Source organism: Helicoverpa armigera, chromosome 5 (genome assembly GCF_030705265.1).
Source record: "Helicoverpa armigera isolate CAAS_96S chromosome 5, ASM3070526v1, whole genome shotgun sequence".
Taxonomy (NCBI): domain Eukaryota; kingdom Metazoa; phylum Arthropoda; class Insecta; order Lepidoptera; family Noctuidae; genus Helicoverpa; species Helicoverpa armigera.
The window spans coordinates 743,384-763,511 of record NC_087124.1 but is presented as its reverse complement, the minus strand read 5'-3'; the positions used below and the strand labels follow the sequence as shown (position 1 = coordinate 763,511).

General features: G+C 36.8%; 1 protein-coding gene across 3 annotated transcripts in view; it reads left to right on the top strand.

Annotated features, from left to right (window-relative positions):
- Nlg3 (Neuroligin 3) overlaps positions 1 to 19,915 on the top strand; it is a 110,184-nt gene extending 90,269 nt beyond the window's left edge. For 2 of the 3 annotated variants that reach the window (XM_049842151.2, XM_021341749.3), the window contains exons 7-12: positions 12,558 to 12,708; positions 12,949 to 13,161; positions 14,513 to 14,651; positions 16,495 to 16,646; positions 17,246 to 17,404; positions 17,648 to 19,915. In XM_049842151.2, coding sequence (XP_049698108.1) covers positions 12,558 to 12,708; positions 12,949 to 13,161; positions 14,513 to 14,651; positions 16,495 to 16,646; positions 17,246 to 17,404; positions 17,648 to 18,497 — 1,664 coding nt within the window. In that variant the 3' untranslated portion in view covers positions 18,498 to 19,915. The remainder of the gene's footprint in view (positions 1 to 12,557; positions 12,709 to 12,948; positions 13,162 to 14,512; positions 14,652 to 16,494; positions 16,647 to 17,245; positions 17,405 to 17,647) is intronic. The other variant, XM_021341750.3, reaches the window with a different exon arrangement.
- The last annotated feature ends 213 nt before the right edge of the window (positions 19,916 to 20,128 follow it).

Genomic DNA, 20,128 nt, shown 5'->3' with positions numbered 1-20,128 from the left:
GTAAAGTATACGTCCTAGAGAGTAAGTCCAATTCGTGTGTTGGCACTTGAAGCCTGCAGTTCTTCCAAGATTTTCAAAATGTACGCTCGCAATTTGTCATTTCTTGGTGGAGCTAGCAGATCAGAAGAAACATAAGTGCTGTGTATACTGTGCGTCACTACTGCACAACGGTAAAATTTCGTCTTTATAAATAGCACAAACGTTCGCTTTCTTGCGGAGGACGTTTAAATACCATATTATGTGTCACACGTAGGTAAACAGGACAACAGTATATTATCATCGAACCGCTTTCAAAGATCTGATGAGCGAACAGACCAGAACTGACTTGATCGCCTCGAGAAAATCAGAGCTCTATGAAGCGATCATTCGCTTTGGTTCCTACTGTTATTGTGGTTTCTGAAATTGTATTCAATTAACCAACGATGAATATAATTCTTAGCCGGCCGACTCTTTTGACTTCTCGAAAATCATAACGTTGGTTTTTGTGCAATGCACAAACGGAAATTCGATATATTACACATTCGATATTCACACTTTTACAGAATTGATATTAACTACTAACTGAAACAATTTTAGTGATCCTTCAATAAAGTTAGAGAAGTGGGTGTGCATGATGAACATTAAGAGTTGGTAAATACGTGATGAAGATGACCTAATTCATTACTATTCTAATTTGTTCTTGTACCACAAAACTCAAGTTAAGGTGGAGAAAAGGATTACCAAGCTCCCATAGGCCTGGGCATTTGCAACACGTTGCATGGGATCCTGGAAAGTTACGTAATTCTCAGCCATCAGTTTGAGCAGCGTGAGGGAGTGTCAGGCTTTGGCCCTAGTGGGCCTCACAGGGGTTTGCTGAATCTCCTTGAGGGGCGCGTGAAATAACGGGTCTCCCAGAAGCCACTCGAAACTAATCGCTCACGCCTACGGTGGCCGGGAGTCGTCTCTCGACATCCGGCTTTTGTGGTGTATTACCGCAGTGGCTGGGATGAGAGTTGGGAATTTTCAGTCACTCCACCGCCTCATTCTTTGTCATCCCATTTCTTCTCGCTCCAGATCATGGTTTAAACCGGGGCCGGGTGCGATAGGTCGCACAGTCCGCACAGTGGTGACACCCGGGCGCCACCCCCATGAGATCAGAGTTGGGAATGTATGTTTGCAAAAACTAATAGAACATTTAGCGAAAACACGTTTGATAGTAATTCTGTCTTTGTAACTGAATAATATAAATGATATAAACGTAGCTATATAAAAGGTGTTTTTTTAGATTCAGTCCGTGGGTCTGACTGTGACTGTTCGTAATTGTGAACGGTGTATTTGTGATATAATTCTTAGCTCGATGATTTGTGATCAGAAGTTGAAAGCAAGTATGTCTCTGGCCTGCGACGCGTAATTTGTACGTTTTCAGAACGAACGAACTCTTGTCTTCTGTTGACATCTTGTTGACGTATTGTGACAGGTAGTTATTCCCATTGATGTTAATTTTAGAAGTGACACAATGTTTTCGGTCGTATTTTGCCTACATTCTTCATTACTCAAAAAGTATGTTAATAAGGACCTTCTATTTATATGTAAGTGAATTCAAAATAATCTATACATATAATAAAATGATAGGAAAGTCAAAACTGTACATTGAATATTTTTTTTAAAGAATACTTGGGGGGTGATCTATTATCGATTCTGAACCCAAATATATAGTTTTTAGAATTTTTGTCTGTATGTCTGTTTGTCTGTATGTCTGTTTGTCTGTATGTTTGGTCTCACTGAACTCGAAAAGTACTGCATAGATTTAAATCAAATTTTGCATGAATATTACCTGGGAGCCGGTTCAACATATAGGATATATATTATCACGCTATCACCTACGGGGGATGAGCAATGAACGATAATTTCTGTTAACGTTTCTGCAACAGCGGGTGCAATAATGACACATATTTGAATGTTGAACTTTGTAAGTTTATCGGCCTATTATCAATCTTTACATAGAAAATAACGCTTTTATAAGTAACTTGAGCAAAAAACTGAATTTAAAGAAATGATTTCCTAAAATTATAGATGAAGAAAATTATGCAGAAACAGATGTGCCAAAAAACTGGTAGTAGGTAAAATATCAATGAAAACAGACTTCACTTTGTCTTGGTATGTTCTTACTTTCAAGAAAAAATTATATGACAACGTGTGTATTTCGCTACTATAAAAACACTACAAGAAATATCAGCGCATCATCAGGGACATTTTTATAATTCTTTCACCATTAGAAAGCTACATTATCTGCGAGTAACATATTGTATATTTTATCCCGGTGCGGGCAGTAGTTCCCATGGGAAGCGGCACCCACGTCCCGAAGAAATTATGAACTTCCCCACATTCTTAAAAAGTCTACATATGTTGTTCTGACATAATATAAGCTACACCTCTCATAAACATGAATATCCATTCATTTCATCCAATAACGAACATGCATCACACTGAAAGTGCATTGCGAGTCTAAGATTTTATTATTATAAAAAAAAACATTGTAATTAATATTCAAACATCCTTAAAAATAAGTTCCTGGTTTCAATATATTAGGTACATTATTTTGAATTCACTTACATATAAATAGAAGGTCCTTATTAACATACTTTTTGAGTAATGAAGAATGTAGGCAAAATACGACCGAAAACATTGTGTCACTTCTAAAATTAACATCAATGGGAATAACTACCTGTCACAATACGTCAACAAGATGTCAACAGAAGACAAGAGTTCGTTCGTTCTGAAAACGTACAAATTACGCGTCGCAGGCCAGAGACATACTTGCTTTCAACTTCTGATCACAAATCATCGAGCTAAGAATTATATCACAAATACACCGTTCACAATTACGAACAGTCACAGTCAGACCCACGGACTGAATCTAAAAAAACACCTTTTATATAGCTACGTTTATATCATTTATATTATTCAGTTACAAAGACAGAATTACTATCAAACGTGTTTTCGCTAAATGTTCTATTAGTTTTTGCAAACATACATTCCCAACTCTGATCTCATGGGGGTGGCGCCCGGGTGTCACCACTGTGCGGACTGTGCGACCTATCGCACCCGGCCCCGGTTTAAACCATGATCTGGAGCGAGAAGAAATGGGATGACAAAGAATGAGGCGGTGGAGTGACTGAAAATTCCCAACTCTCATCCCAGCCACTGCGGTAATACACCACAAAAGCCGGATGTCGAGAGACGACTCCCGGCCACCGTAGGCGTGAGCGATTAGTTTCGAGTGGCTTCTGGGAGACCCGTTATTTCACGCGCCCCTCAAGGAGATTCAGCAAACCCCTGTGAGGCCCACTAGGGCCAAAGCCTGACACTCCCTCACGCTGCTCAAACTGATGGCTGAGAATTACGTAACTTTCCAGGATCCCATGCAACGTGTTGCAAATGCCCAGGCCTATGGGAGCTTGGTAATCCTTTTCTCCACCTTAACTTGAGTTTTGTGGTACAAGAACAAATTAGAATAGTAATGAATTAGGTCATCTTCATCACGTATTTACCAACTCTTAATGTTCATCATGCACACCCACTTCTCTAACTTTATTGAAGGATCACTAAAATTGTTTCAGTTAGTAGTTAATATCAATTCTGTAAAAGTGTGAATATCGAATGTGTAATATATCGAATTTCCGTTTGTGCATTGCACAAAAACCAACGTTATGATTTTCGAGAAGTCAAAAGAGTCGGCCGGCTAAGAATTATATTCATCGTTGGTTAATTGAATACAATTTCAGAAACCACAATAACAGTAGGAACCAAAGCGAATGATCGCTTCATAGAGCTCTGATTTTCTCGAGGCGATCAAGTCAGTTCTGGTCTGTTCGCTCATCAGATCTTTGAAAGCGGTTCGATGATAATATACTGTTGTCCTGTTTACCTACGTGTGACACATAATATGGTATTTAAACGTCCTCCGCAAGAAAGCGAACGTTTGTGCTATTTATAAAGACGAAATTTTACCGTTGTGCAGTAGTGACGCACAGTATACACAGCACTTATGTTTCTTCTGATCTGCTAGCTCCACCAAGAAATGACAAATTGCGAGCGTACATTTTGAAAATCTTGGAAGAACTGCAGGCTTCAAGTGCCAACACACGAATTGGACTTACTCTCTAGGACGTATACTTTACCTGATCGTGAACGAATGCAAACATTTCGGTGGAATTCCAACATAACATAGTGAGTGAGTGCACAGAAAATCCTCGAAATACAAGTAGTGAAACTATGCGCTTGCCTGATGACTCAGTCATCATCCACTCAGCTATTCCTCAATTGTGTGGGTGTTGGCTTCCAGTCAAACCGAATCTTTTTGAGTACCAATGTTTACTTGGAGTGTCTATCTGATCTCTTCAACCCAGTGAACTAGACACCGCGTTATCCATGGTAAGTCCATGGTAAGTAAAACTGTTTGACAGACTTTCTGGCTCCTGATTTGTCGCAGCTGCTGCAGAAAATGTACAAATGACAACTTTGTCAGACCTTTGTTTTATGTGAGAATTACGTAATAATTTTCCAAATCGGTTGACTAGATCCAGAGATTTCCTCAACGTCACAAACTTTACTTCTTTTGTTTAGATAAATAGTCACACATCGTCGACACCACCTTGATTGATCAACCCGTGCTGCTGCTAAGTGGTAATATTAATTATATTGTTATGTAAAAGAATACACCTACGCTACGGCATAAGTAGTATTTTGACAATTCCAAATTGCCCACGCAGACGAAGTCGCGGGCAACAGCTAGTGTACCTAATATATTGAAACCAGGAACTTATTTTTAAGGATGTTTGAATATTAATTACAATGTTTTTTTTTATAATAATAAAATCTTAGACTCGCAATGCACTTTCAGTGTGATGCATGTTCGTTATTGGATGAAATGAATGGATATTCATGTTTATGAGAGGTGTAGCTTATATTATGTCAGAACAACATATGTAGACTTTTTAAGAATGTGGGGAAGTTCATAATTTCTTCGGGACGTGGGTGCCGCTTCCCATGGGAACTACTGCCCGCACCGGGATAAAATATACAATATGTTACTCGCAGATAATGTAGCTTTCTAATGGTGAAAGAATTATAAAAATGTCCCTGATGATGCGCTGATATTTCTTGTAGTGTTTTTATAGTAGCGAAATACACACGTTGTCATATAATTTTTTCTTGAAAGTAAGAACATACCAAGACAAAGTGAAGTCTGTTTTCATTGATATTTTACCTACTACCAGTTTTTTGGCACATCTGTTTCTGCATAATTTTCTTCATCTATAATTTTAGGAAATCATTTCTTTAAATTCAGTTTTTTGCTCAAGTTACTTATAAAAGCGTTATTTTCTATGTAAAGATTGATAATAGGCCGATAAACTTACAAAGTTCAACATTCAAATATGTGTCATTATTGCACCCGCTGTTGCAGAAACGTTAACAGAAATTATCGTTCATTGCTCATCCCCCGTAGGTGATAGCGTGATAATATATATCCTATATGTTGAACCGGCTCCCAGGTAATATTCATGCAAAATTTGATTTAAATCTATGCAGTACTTTTCGAGTTCAGTGAGACCAAACATACAGACAAACAGACATACAGACAAACAGACATACAGACAAAAATTCTAAAAACTATATATTTGGGTTCAGAATCGATAATAGATCACCCCCCAAGTATTCTTTAAAAAAAATATTCAATGTACAGTTTTGACTTTCCTATCATTTTATTATATGTATAGATACCACAATTAATGCTCTTTGTCTATGTCCAGCAGTTTGAAACAATAACGTGACATGTTAGCACCTTCAAGCAATATGCTGCTCCAATATCGTTACCTTCTTTCATCGTCTTAAGGTTTTAAAAATTGATTTGTGTGATTTGTGAACTGTTCAATTTCAACAGCCAAAAAATAACAGCAAAGATTTCATGAAGTGCAGCTACCATAACCCAAACACGAGACATAAATCCACAAAAGTTTCCGTGTTTTCACATCGGCATTCCGGCGTCTCGTCCACCCGCTGTTATTAAATTGTCTCAGGGAACTTTTCTCATCTCGCGCTCTTCGAGCGTCAACGTTTTCTGTTAGCTCAGTTTGTTGAACAACGGGATTTTTTTTCTTACTAGCCCGGTCAAAATAGACATATGAAATAACAAAAATTCCCACAGAGCTGATTTTTGGTGGAGAGCTAGATTTGATCATTATAAATAAAATACTAAAAGTCCCCATCGATCCCATGTGTGCGTCAAAAGTTATTCGAGGTCAAATGTCAAAATTTTAGGTTTTTTGATTTTTTTTCGAAAACGGTAAGTTTTATCAAAAAAACACATCAGACCAAAATTGTAGATCTTTAAATTTTCTACAAAAATGACATTAACAGTTTTCTTCTAAATCTTACCATTTCTGAGATATAGCGATTCAAAGAGTCACACTATACATGATATGAACATATAAGCCACGTACATGCGAGGGCTGCCTTTAAGTTGTATCGTTTGAAATAAGTACAGACAATCTAATAAGTTAATACCATTTATTGTTTTTCAAAGAATTCTCTGCGATATTTAATGCACTTTAGCACGCATTAAACCCAGTTCTTGAAACATTTATTCCATTCTAAAGTGGGGGTAGTCAAATTGGCCGATTTGTACCTTCCTTCCAACCCCAGTCTTCTGGATAAAAATGGAAATGTCGAAGGAAAATAAGCGTGCGATAATTTTCTACAACTTTAAAAGCGCATTGTCGCGACTTCAGCGCTTTAAAAAAAATTGTTCTGTGTTTAATGATGCAGAACCATGCCTTAGGACTGCAGTACGCTCATATTTAGGATTTAAAAGTGGGCAATCTAGCCTTAGAGACAAGCCACTTGAAGGTAGTTCAAACCCGATATGACCCAAGATAATATCGAGGCTATGCGGCAGTTAATTGTCGCAGACCAACATGTAACATACCGTGACATAGATCCGTGGGCATAACAATTGTTTTACATTCCACAAAATTAAGTAAAGTCTTCGTGGTAAACTTTTCAGCACACCTGAAAAGGCTGTTGACTCATACAAATCGGCCAATTTGACTACCCCCACTTCAGAATGGAATAAATGTTTCAAGAACTGGGTTTAATGCGTGCTAAAGTGCATTAAATATCGCAGAGAATTCTTTGAAAAACAATAAATGGTATTAACCTATTAGATTGTCTGTACTTATTTCAAACGATACAACTTAAAGGCAGCCCTCGTATGTACGTGGCTTATATGTGCATATCATGTATAGTGTGACTCTTTGAATGGCTATATCTCAGGAATGGTAAGATTTAGGAGAAAACTGTTAATGCCATTTTTGTAGAAAATTTAAAGATCTACGATTTTGGTCCGATGTCTTTTTTTGATAAAACTTACCGTTTTCGAAAAATAATCAAAAAACCTAAAATTTTGACATTTGACCTCGAATAACTTTTGACGCACACATGGGATCGATGGGGACTTTTAGTATTTTATTTATAATGATCAAATCTAGCTCTCCACCAAAAATCGGCTCTGTGGGAATTTTTGTTATTTGACCACTACTTTTATGTCTATTTTGACCGGGCTATACGTTGATCTCCGCTTTTTGTGATGTCGGACAATTAATGGCCGTTTCTGTCTCGCTTGCTTTTTGATAAAATTCAGCTTTGACAATTTTTAAGTTTGTTTGGTTTGCCTTACTTTTGTGTTATTTTGGAAATTGTTGTGCTTTCATTCTGTTTAGATTGATCAAAATGCTTTTAACTTTCTTTACACTTTTATCATAAAAAACTATGATACTAGTACTGTACGAGTGCTCGCAAGATTCATAGAGAGTTCTCTGTTACACAATGGACCATCATCATATTTAGCCTGGTTATGACCTTATTAATAACTAGCTGTTGCCCGCGACTTCGTCTGCGTGGGCAATTTGGAATTGTCAAAATACTACTTATGCCGTAGCGTAGGTGTATTCTTTTACATAACAATATAATTAGGATTACCACTTAGCAGCAGCACGGGTTGATCAATCAAGGTGGTGTCGACGATGTGTGACTATTTATCTAAACAAAAGAAGTAAAGTTTGTGACGTTGAGGAAATCTCTGGATCTAGTCAACCGATTTGGAAAATTATTACGTAATTCTCACATAAAACAAAGGTCTGACAAAGTTGTCATTTGTACATTTTCTGCAGCAGCTGCGACAAATCAGGAGCCAGAAAGTCTGTCAAACAGTTTTACTGACCATGGATAACGCGGTGTCTAGTTCACTGGGTTGAAGAGATCAGATAGGCACTCCAAGTAAACATTGGTACTCAAAAAGATTCGGTTTGACTGGAAGCCAACACCCACACTATTGAGGAATAGCTGGGTGGATGATGACTGAGTCATCAGGCAAGCGCATAGTTTCACTACTTGTATTTCGGGGATTTTCTGTGCACTCACTCACTATGTTATGTTGGAATTCCACCGAAATGTTTGCATAATTTCACGATCAGGTAAAGTATACGTCCGAGGGAGTAAGTCCAATTCGTGTGTTGGCACTTGAAGCCTGCAGTTCTTCCAAGATTTTCAAAATGTACGCTCGCAATTTGTCATTTCTTGGTGGAGCCAGCAGATCAGAAGAAACATAAGTGTATACTGTGCGTCACTACTGCACAACGGTAAAATTTCGTCTTTATAAATAGCACAAACGTTGGCTCTCTTGCGGAGGACGTTTAAATACCATATTATGTGTCACACGTAGGTAAACAGGACAGAACAGTATATTATCATCGAACCGTTTTCAAAGATCTGATGAGCGAACAGACCAGAACTGACTTGATCGTCACGAGAAAATCGGAGCTCTATGAAGCGATCATTCGCTTTGGTATCTACTGTGATTGTGGTTTCTGAAAATGTATTCAATTAACCAACGATGAATATAATTCTTAGCCGGCCGACTCTTTTGACTTCTCGAAAATCATAACGTTGGTTTTTGTGCAATGCACAAACGGAAATTCGATATATTACACATTCGATATTCACACTTCTACAGAATTGATATTAAAAGGTTTGACAACGGGCTATAGTAGCGTAGCTAAACTAACTGAAACAATTTTAGTGATCCTTCAATAAAGTTAGAGAAGCGGGTGTGCATGTTGAACATTAAGAGTTGGTAAACGTGATGAAGATGACCTAATTCATTACTATTCTAATTTGTTCATGTACCACAAAACTCAAGTTAAGGTGGAGAAAAGGATTATCAAGCTCTCAAAGGCCTGGGCATTTGCAACACGTTGCATGGCATCCTGGAAAGTTACGTAATTCTCAGCCATCAGTTTGAGCAGCGTGAGGGAGTGTCAGGCTTTGGCCCTAGTGGGCCTCACAGGGGTTTGCTGAATCTCCTTGAGGGGCGCGTGAAATAACGGGTCTCCCAGAAGCCGGAAGGTCGATGACCCACTCAAAACTAATCGCTCACGCCTACGGTGGCCGGAAGCCGTCCCTCGACATCCGGCTTTCGTGGTGTCTTACCGCAGTGGCTGGGATGAGAGTTGGGAATTTTCAGTCGCTACGCCGCCGCCTCATTCTTTGTCATCCCGGGCACCCGGGCGCCACCTCCATGAGATCAGAGTTGGGAATGTATTTTTGCAAAAACTAATAGAACATTTAGCGAAAACACGTTTGATAGTAATTCTGTCTTTGTAACTGAATAATATAAATGATATAAACGTAGCTATACAAAAGGTGTCTTTTTAGACTCAGTCCGTGGGTCTGACTGTGACTGTTCGTAATTGTAAACGGTGTATTTGCGATATAATTCTTAGCTCGATGATTTGTGATCAGAAGTTGAAAGCAAGTATGTCTCTGGCCTGCGACGTGTAATTTGTACGTTTTCAGAACGAACGAACTCTTGTCTTCTGTTGACATCTTGTTGACGTATTGTGACAGGTAGTTATTCCCATTGATGTTAATTTTAGAAGTGACACAATGTTTTCGGTCGTATTTTGCCTACATTCTTCATTACTCAAAAAGTATATTAATAAGGACCTTCTATTTATATGTAAGTGAATCCAAAATAATGTAATATATTAAAATCAGGAACGTATTTTTAAGGATGTCTGAATATTAATTACAATGTTTTTTTTATATAATAATAAAATCTTAGACTCGCAATGCACTTTCAGTGTGATGCATGTTTGTTATCGGATGAAATGATTGGATATTCATGTTTATGAGAGGTATAGCTTATATTATGTCAGAACAACATATGTAGACTTTTTAAGAATGTGGGGAAGTTCATAATTTCTTCGGGACGTGGGACTGCCCGCACCGGGATAAAATATACCCTATGTTACTCGCAGATAATGTAGCTTTCTAATGGTGAAAGAATTATAAAAATGTCCCTGATGATGCGCTGATATTTCTTGTAGTGTTTTTATAGTAGCGAAATACACACGCTGTCATATAATTTTTTCTTGAAAGTAAGAACATACCATGACAAAGTGAAGTCTGTCATTATTGATATTTTACCTACTATCAGTTTTATGGCACATCTGTTTCTGCATGATTTTCTTCATCTATAATTTTAGGGTATCATTGCTCATCCCCCGTAGGTGATAGCGTGATAATATATATCCTATATGTTGAACCGGCCCCCAGGTAATATTCATGCAAAATTTGATTTAAATCTATGCAGTACTTTTCGAGTTCAGTGAGACCAAACATACAGACAAACAGACAAACAGACAAAAATTATAAAAACTATATATTTGGGTTCAGAATCGATAATAGATCACCCCCCAAGTATTCTTTAAAAAAAATATTCAATGTACAGTTTTGACTTTCCTATCATTTTATTAAACGGTTTTATTTAGCTCACCCCGTTTGTTTTATTATTTATTCATTCTTGGGTCAAATTTAGAAATTGAAATTTCAGTGTTTTCCTGTTGTCAGATTGATCTGAAATTTGGTACACACCTTTATTTCCGATGACAATACAATATAGTAATATCAATAACATTGCAAATCCAAGATGGCCGCCGGTACAAAATGGCGGATAACGTAGATTTTATCAATCCCGTCAATGTGGGTATCAAATGAAAGTGCTCAACCAGTAGAATACAATGTACTATATAAAATTCAAATCCAAGATGGCGGCCTCTACAAAATGGCGGATAACTTAGGTTTTATCAATCCCATCAACATGGGTATCAAATGAAAGGTCTCAACAAGTAGAATACAATTTACTATGCAAAATTCTAATAATCTAATTTACTAAGAAATCTAAGATGGCCGCCGCTACCAAATGGCTGATAACAATTTTTAAACGGTTTTATTTAGCTCATCCCGTTTGTTATATTTTTGGGTCAAATTTAGTAATTCAAATTTCACCCTCTTCCTGTCAACCGATTAATCTGAAATTTTGTATACACCTTTTATTCCGATGACAATACAATACAGAAATATCAATAACATTGTAAATCTAATATGGCCGCCGGCACAAAATGGCGGATTACATATTTTTCCACAACCCCCTCAATATGGGTATCAAATGAAAGGGCTGCACAAGTAGAATACTGTCAGCAACCCCAGCGGGGCCCAACAGGGCCAAGGCCTGCCTGGGCTGCGGGATTGTTCGAAAGAGTTACCGTGGCCCTGGTACATAAAAGGCCTACGACGAAACATAACTATTTTTAGTCAGTAAGAGTCTGGCACTCCCTTACCGCTGCTGACCCAGGGAGGGGTCACTTGATGATTTTTGGCGTCGTTAAAAAAATGACTTTTAAAAAAATTTGATTGTAATAAATTATCAGATAAGAGACCGTGTAATAATGATGCACTAAATGAATTAGATAGAATGAGGAATATTCGGTAGGCATTTTCATTAAATACTAAAAACTAGAAAATAAAAAATCGGTAAAAAAACTTTTAAGTCAAACGGTTTTATATCTTATGTGCACTGAAAACTAGAAAATAAAAAAATACTTAGTTACTTACCTGTCAACCTACGTAGGTGGTCTTGGTCATATTAGACTAAAATAAAAACGTGGGGCCCCTCTGAAATCCTACCTATGGCAAAGCATATCTTTATACTTTGGTAGATCATGAGCTTGGCGTTCGCTGGTGAAGCCGATTATTGATTGTCAAAATCTCCAGTTACGATTATAGTAAGTCGATGCAATCCACACCTATTATACCACTAGAAGAAAGTACTACAGCAACAGTTAATGGGCCCCACGTTTTTATTTTAGTCTAATATGACCAAGACCACCTACGTAGGTTGACAGGTAAGTAACTAAGTATTTTTTTATTTTCTAGTTTTCAGTGCACATAAGATAAAACCGTTTGACTTAAAAGTTTTTTTACCGATTTTTTATTATATGTATAGATAGATTGTTTATGCAATAGAAATAAAGTAATCGTCCTTCCGTCTTCAACAAATTCTATCCTCTAATCTACCATAAATAGCATGTAGCCATTAAAACATTTTATGCACAGGAAGATCAAGATACACATCTTGGTCTTCCTGTGTATAATACAATACTGTGTCCTCTTACCAGATACCGGTGATCTGCTAGTGAACCCTGAGAATGGGTACGAGTGGGGAGGTCAGGCGGTGGCTCATGCACCTTTGGGCAAGCAGGCCCAGAATGCCATCAACATCATCAATGCCGTGCTGATGAGGAAGAGTGCTGTGGCACAGCTTACTAAGTAAGTATTCATTTGTTTTATATTCCATAGTAGTATCTGTAAAGGTTTGTTCATGAGTAGACATATTTTGAAATGGTCACTTTTATGGCCTTTGACTTAACTGATTGATTATCTTCTTTGAGTGCTATTCCTGAAATTAAGGCAGGTGCCTGCTTGATAGATTTAGACAGATTTTTGAAATCATTATATTTTTTACACACGTATCAATCAAATCCATTTCTAATCCAGCACCTCTTTCAGGTACGATTTAATGTTAGGAGTAACAAAAGCGGAGGCGTACTTCGCCTTCAGTGGTGATGACGTGCAGTATGGCATAGAAGCCGACAGGAGGTCCAAAATCCTCAAGTCTTTCGTCAGGAATACTTACAGCTACCATCTGTCAGAGATCCTGGCGACTATAATTAATGAGTATACGGATTGGGAGCGGCCTGTGCAGCATCCGATTAATATTAGGTAAGTGTGCTCTTCAAATTACCAGCCATAAAGATTGTGATGCCATTTATTTGGAACATGTGACTTTGAATGACTTTTGACTTATGAGTGTTTCAATAAGATAAATTTCCAAATAGCAGAAGTGCAGCTTTCATCAAGTAGGAGACTCATTTCTTACTAAAAGAGTCCACATGTTGTAACATTAAAATATTCTTTCGACATGCGTAGTTATTTTAAGATTTTATATTATTTACGGAAAATTCAAGAATCCTAATCAGATTACGTATACCAAGAAAAATACACGTGTGCTCAAGAAACGGGAAAATAAAACGTGAAATACATGTACGAGAAATATTTTAAACGATACCTACAATTATAAATAGAATTTGAAATGAAATTGCTAGAAAGCTGTACGAGTGCAGGTATGTTTTATTAGATCTATTTCTACATATTTATACCCCACAGTAAAACTATTGCAAAGGTTTTGTGGGGCTTAGTATAACCTAGACTTACTATCTTTGTAATAAATAAAAAATTAAAGTATCTACATCACTTGTCATTAAAAACTTTGCATCTTCAAGAAACGTGCTTCATTTACTTCTACAAAATGAACTATTTCTTAACAGGACAATATCTAATGTCTAGAAAGTCCAGACTCAAGCGATGGACGAAGTTAACACGACTGTATTTAGGAACTGTTTAAAACTGAGCTTAAGCTTAGTGTTAGAAAACTGGAAGAAAGTTTAACATCAACGTCGTCTGTGGAAATGAAAACTATTTAAATGTTATGGAATTTTGTGGCCAGACTGCTCAATAGTTTTGGTTAAAATTTGGTACAGTATGGAGTGGGATAACTATCCCGATAGTGTTACATAGTTGACGTAGTTGAGACCACAGACATGGTCTAGTCTAGTTGTTCACGTTGAATCAGACGAAAATATTTAAGTACTCTAAAATCTTCTAAATATGGTAGTAGATACTGTCCTATAGCGTCAAAATCAAATGTCATAATCTTGAAAGAATTGACTAATATTACCATAAATCAATCCATCAAATCTATTGATGCTAATTAATAGGACATTCAGGTTAATTACAATTAATTATTCAATATTAATTGAGACAGCTATTTGATCGCTAGCCATAATTATTAGGATCTTCTTCAGTTCTGGTATCAAAAAGGATAAATATAGTACTTTAATGGTCTTTCATCTAGTCAGAATTCCCATCTCTGAAAGTAACGCAGTTTTAAAACTATTCTAACCGTAGAGTGATGATCTTCTTCAATCCTTGAATCGCAGTCAATTTGTATTGTTTGCAGTGTAAAACTAAAATGTCAAGGTTTCTGTACTAATGTTATAAAATTTGTTATCAGGGACGAAACGCTAGAAGCGTTAAGCGATGCTCAAATCGTAGCACCAATGGTGTTGACAGCAGACACACATTCTGCACTCAGACGGAATTCTTACTTGTACGTGTTTGACTACCAGACAAAGTATGGAGATTATCCTCAGGTAAGTGATAAAAAAGTTGCTACCTACCGATTTTTTGATATGGTATCATAATCAGGTAAAGAAAATACGTTGCACTCAGAATTCTTGTTTGACCTGATGCGACTGCTAATCTAACCTCTCTTATTCAGCCAGCGAGTAGTACTTACTGTCAAGTTTCCTTCCGTGGCCTGTTATCAGCCGAACCTATTTTTAAATAAGTGGGGATCAGTTTCCAGTGTATTGGATGCAGCTGCATGCCATTGGTTTTGATCTTCATTCATTTATCAATTTAATAAACTCATGCCATGCTTGCTTTTCTCTTTTTGAATGTAATCCAAAGAAATACCTGCAAATAAAGAAGAACAATACTTATAAAAAGAACTTACATCACTAAGAATTTCGCAAACATGAACAGTTAAACGAATTTCAAAATAATTGTTTCTCAGAAACTTATTTCATAGCAGTTCACTAAACAATTAAGTAGCCTTGAACAGCTCACATTTTGTGGTAACGAGCCAAAACACAACACAAATTGGATTTATGAAATTATTCAATTAAGTTGAAGTTTTGCATTACTTAGCTCGAGTTTGTTTAGTTTTTGGAGTTCATAATCGATTAAGTTTAGATGGTAAATAGTTTTGAATAATTATTCCTAAAGGATTAATGTCGGGGCTGGAGTTTAAACGCCTACACTTCAATTTCGAATGTTCTGGCAAGTAACAATTTCTGAAGATCTGAGAATATCTGAGATATTATGACTGTCAAAATATCAAGGTGCCTGTTAACATTTGAGAAATGGCCTTTGTCCAGCAATGGCCAGTAAATGAGCCAATGACGGTGACTGAATTAATACCGACATAGCTAAATAGCTAGCAGGGTGTTCCACATTCTCGAACATTCGGAAATGGAACAAACATTTGTACAGGCCATGCAAATATTAGTCCCAATGAACTCGCGGCCCAGAACACAAAGGTAATACGTGCCGAGGAAGCATTTAGGTCATCTATCTTTATAAATATTGCAGCACCTATTTGCCTGGGCGTGAATAAAATTGCTTTTCAGTTTTGCAAACGCAATTGATGCTGAAGCTTCGTAGGAAAATTGCAAAATACACATATTTATTACCAAATTATTCTCGCACACAAAATAGATGGGAAAATTAAATGATCGAGTTAAACCTGACAAATAATTTATTTCATTGCGTCCAAATGTTAATCCCAAATGGTCCTAAATTAACAGTTTTACCGCATAATTTGGACATCAATCCGAGATAATGCCGCCCTTACTAATAATAGCGCGAGTTTAACCTACTCATTAACATCGATACATCACAAAACGAACATCAGCCTGTTTCCGACAAACTGCTAACTATCCACATTTTGAGGAGCAATTATTATTTGACCATTTAATGAAGACCCTTCTCAGCTAAGTTCGATAGGGAATTGGAAGTTCTATCTGAACTGGATGGTGAGGCGATGGTTCCGTTAATATGGGAGTGTGGAGTTACCTTGTTTGCAATAGATGAGCTAACGAGGGCAATGAGGCAGCTTAAGGAACAATTTTGTATGGAATTGGTGTTATGAAGGTCCCAGGCAATAGTTAGTTAGCTAATGATTTCTATGTATGGAGGAAGGGTGACTTCATATCACCATTCGTGCGTGGTTTAACAATGATGATATTAGAATTAGAAGGTGCTTTGAAGAACAACAGAATAGTAGCACTAATGATTTACATTTTACAACATTAATTTTATGTAGACGATATTATTTTGGTAAATAGTGCAGGCAATTGTTTTTTTTATTTTTGGAACTTTGAGTTCGAAGTGCTAATTTCGACTCTACTTAAATCTTGTGTATTTCTGCAGCGACAAGGGTGCATCCATGGTGAGGAGTTGCCTTATGTGTTCGGAGCTCCCCTGGTGGGTGGGTTGGCCCATTTCGCGAGGAACTATACGAAGGCCGAAGTGGCCTTGTCAGAATCCGTCATGCTGTATTGGGGCAACTTTGCGAAGACTGGGTAAGTGGAATTTCTTATGGCATTTGATAAATTTGATCAGAATGTACTCCATGGATTTGATATGGCAATTAGATCATCAGAAATAATTTCTAGCAATTTTGATAACATTGTTTCCTGTATGTTTAAAAAAAATGGATGCCTGGCATAAATTGTCTGTTAATAAAGTTATTACGTTATTTGTTCGTAGTATTAACGTGCGAATCTACGAGATTAAATAGAGGGCCTTTATTCTTCATAAAAGATTTATTCGGCCTGATTTCAATTTTATTCTGTCATAACATTTTTATGAATTTAATCAAATAGAAAAATCTGGATTCTTTTCAACATCTGTTATCTCTTCGTTTAAGATGTTTATAGTATTTCTGAAATTAATTTGCCTACAATTTTGAGCTTGTACATTTTTTTTATTAATGTTTTTTCATCACCTATTTGATTGAATTGTATTCTTACAACAGTGTTATTTGTTTGCAAAATCATCTGCTCTTATCGCGTTATAAAACTTTGATAGAAAAAAAAACACCCAATGTTATAAAATATTATGTTTATCATACTCGATGAATAAAAGATATACCTTTCAAATATTTATTCCATTTGTCTAGAAATCCTAACGAAGCGCAAGAGAGTGATCCAATAAGGGCCGGCAGACAGGAACGGGTGAGGATGAAGAACATTGAATGGACGGCGTACGAAGCAGTGCATAAGAAGTACTTGAACATCGACACTAAAGCCAAATTGAAGAACCACTACAGAGCTCACAGGTACGTCTCACTACAAAAGGATATCCTACGAATGTTTCTAAAGAAGCTTCCTGCATTTTTTCCAAGAAAGCGTTTTAATTTCTTTGAAAAATGATATTACTGAATTTTTATTCCAGCTTTCTCCTTTAATAATGTCGCGTTCTTTAACGCTGAAGTGTTGAAGTATTACCTACAAAATTGTTTTAATAAACTTGGGAATTTTATCAGATAAATACTTTAGTGTAGCGTTTATTTTGCCAACAGACTATCGTTCTGGTTGAACCTTGTACCCGATCTCCACCGTCCTGGAGGCGAGGATGTGCCTCCGTCTCATCATCAGCTCGAACACGAAGAGTCTGCTCTCCAGCCGACCATCAAAACATTCAGCCCACCATTCAAAAAGACTACAGACATGGTCATTACTGACACTGGACTAGCAACTAAGATCCCAGTCCTAGGAGTCCTGAATATTACTTCACCATTGAATTTCAACATTATTGGTATTAATGCTCCTACTCAAAGTACTGCTGGTACTGAAGTACATAAAACTGATGCAACTACAGCAGCCCCACCAGAAGATGGATTCGCAGCTTACTCCACAGCTCTTAGTGTGACCATCGCTATTGGATGTTCACTCCTCATACTAAATGTTCTCATATTCGCTGGCGTATACTACCAAAGAGACAAAACGAGAATGAACGGCCAAGACGGCCACACCAACGGGGCTCACTTAAAAAAAAGAGTGGAGAATGGCCAGATGCCGAACAACATATGTGGTGATCTAGAAGGAGCGTTAACTTACCAAACTAGTTTAAAAAACGACCCAGCTACTATTCTGAGTCATCACCATCACTCTCATCATCAGCTACCTCCGCCGGAGTTTGCTGATTTGCCAAGCAATAACGTAGCAAGTATGGCGACGTTGCCGCGGGCGCCTCCGCCTCCAAAGCTTGGGAAAAGTAATATAAATACGTTAGCAAGTGGGCAATTGCAAGAAAACCAGCCTTTATTATCAGCACATCAGATGCAGATGATTAATACGAGTACTCTGACGAAGAAGAACACGCAACTGAACGCGAAGTCGAATGTGACGATGGAGGAACTGCGTGTGTGACGGCAGCGTGCCTGACTGCAACGCGCCGGCAGTTGCAGCGACGTAGTCCACCATGACGAGATCGTGTGACTTGAGCCGGACCTTCTCAAGTGTGTCACAGACTACATATAGACTATAACTGTGCCGCTTGAACTTTGAAGGTTATTAATATTAAATACTCTTCCAAAGACAATGTGAACTGAATCAGTGATTTTGTGAAGTGAAACATTTGAATAAGTGACGTTCGTGATTATCATATCTAAGACGGTATATAATAGCGTGTTATGGACGATCTATCGATGTATGTATATTATGGTTGTAAATAGCGAAATAACTGTATATAATTCAGCAGCTCAGCCGCATATCCATCCTATTTACAATTATGATAATCTCAAAAATAGTGAAATTTAAATAAAATATTAAAGGATAATCGTCGTTGTTCTCGGTCGGCTGTTAAAATTCTATGAATGTGGAATTAGTTTCTTTGTTTCAGCGCGGTTTAAGACATTACATTGTTTCATAAACGTTATATTCGCGAGATTTATGTTCTGGAATATTCGAGGACGTAATAATCTGAGGTACATTCTATTTGAGATAAGGTTTTATTCTATTTAATATCTATTTGCCGTAATACTGGCTATGAAGATTAAACCGATGCTAAAATATCGTTAAAGCTGAACGATTGAAAAATTAATTTCAATTCACTTACAACGTTGCCGTCGCCGGCTTTAATGTGAATCAGTGTATTTTATTAATAGTTCAAGCGCACAGACCTTACAGAAACTGAGGGTCCTTTTTGATTTCCCTTTGAACATCTGTAGATAATGAAATTTAGGCCATTTTCTTTCATGACCTTTCTATAAAATTGTAACAGCCGATCGAGTTTGGGTTTAATATTGAATTTAAAAACTAGATATTTGAAGAATAAAGAGACACCAATGTAATCTTCGCTGAAAGTTTTATCGAAGTTAGAAGCAATAATGGTTCTTCGAAAAAGTCGGTTTTTAAGTGATTTTAGTTTTTATAGAAAAAAAAAAGATTTTCTGAAGAAACAGGTGGTCTTTAGTTGTTTTAAATGAAGTTAATTGCATAAAAGGATTAAATTTCACAGTTGTCTAGGACATTGAGCAATTCTTTTGAATATTTAAGTTTTTTCTTTGACTTTTCAAGATCACCTGTTTCTTCGATAAATGCGACTTTTTTAATTTTTAACATAGATGGACCAATAGTGTTTGTAAATATGTAAATAAATTAGGAAACGGTATAACAGGTTGTAAAACATCCTTTTTATTTAGATTTCCAACCACGACTGATCCCGTTCGTTTATATTGTTTAACATTAATTACAATTTAAGTCAATGATAATATTGTAAAATAGTCAATGAATTGTTGAGCTTGACAAAACTCAGGTGTATGAGAAATTAAGTGAAATGAGTTACGTTGGAGTAATACTTTGTAAAAAATATTTTTGTTTTTGTTTAATCACTTAAGTAAAATCAAAAATTGATTTTTAAAGTCAGTTTTATTTTAGTACTTAATTTGTTCTGTCCATTTGCACAAAATTTTGTTATTACGAAAGACGTAAGTGTATTTATAGATATCAATAAAGTCTGTAAAAAGACTTCATTAAAAAGTACTCACCGAAATACAGAC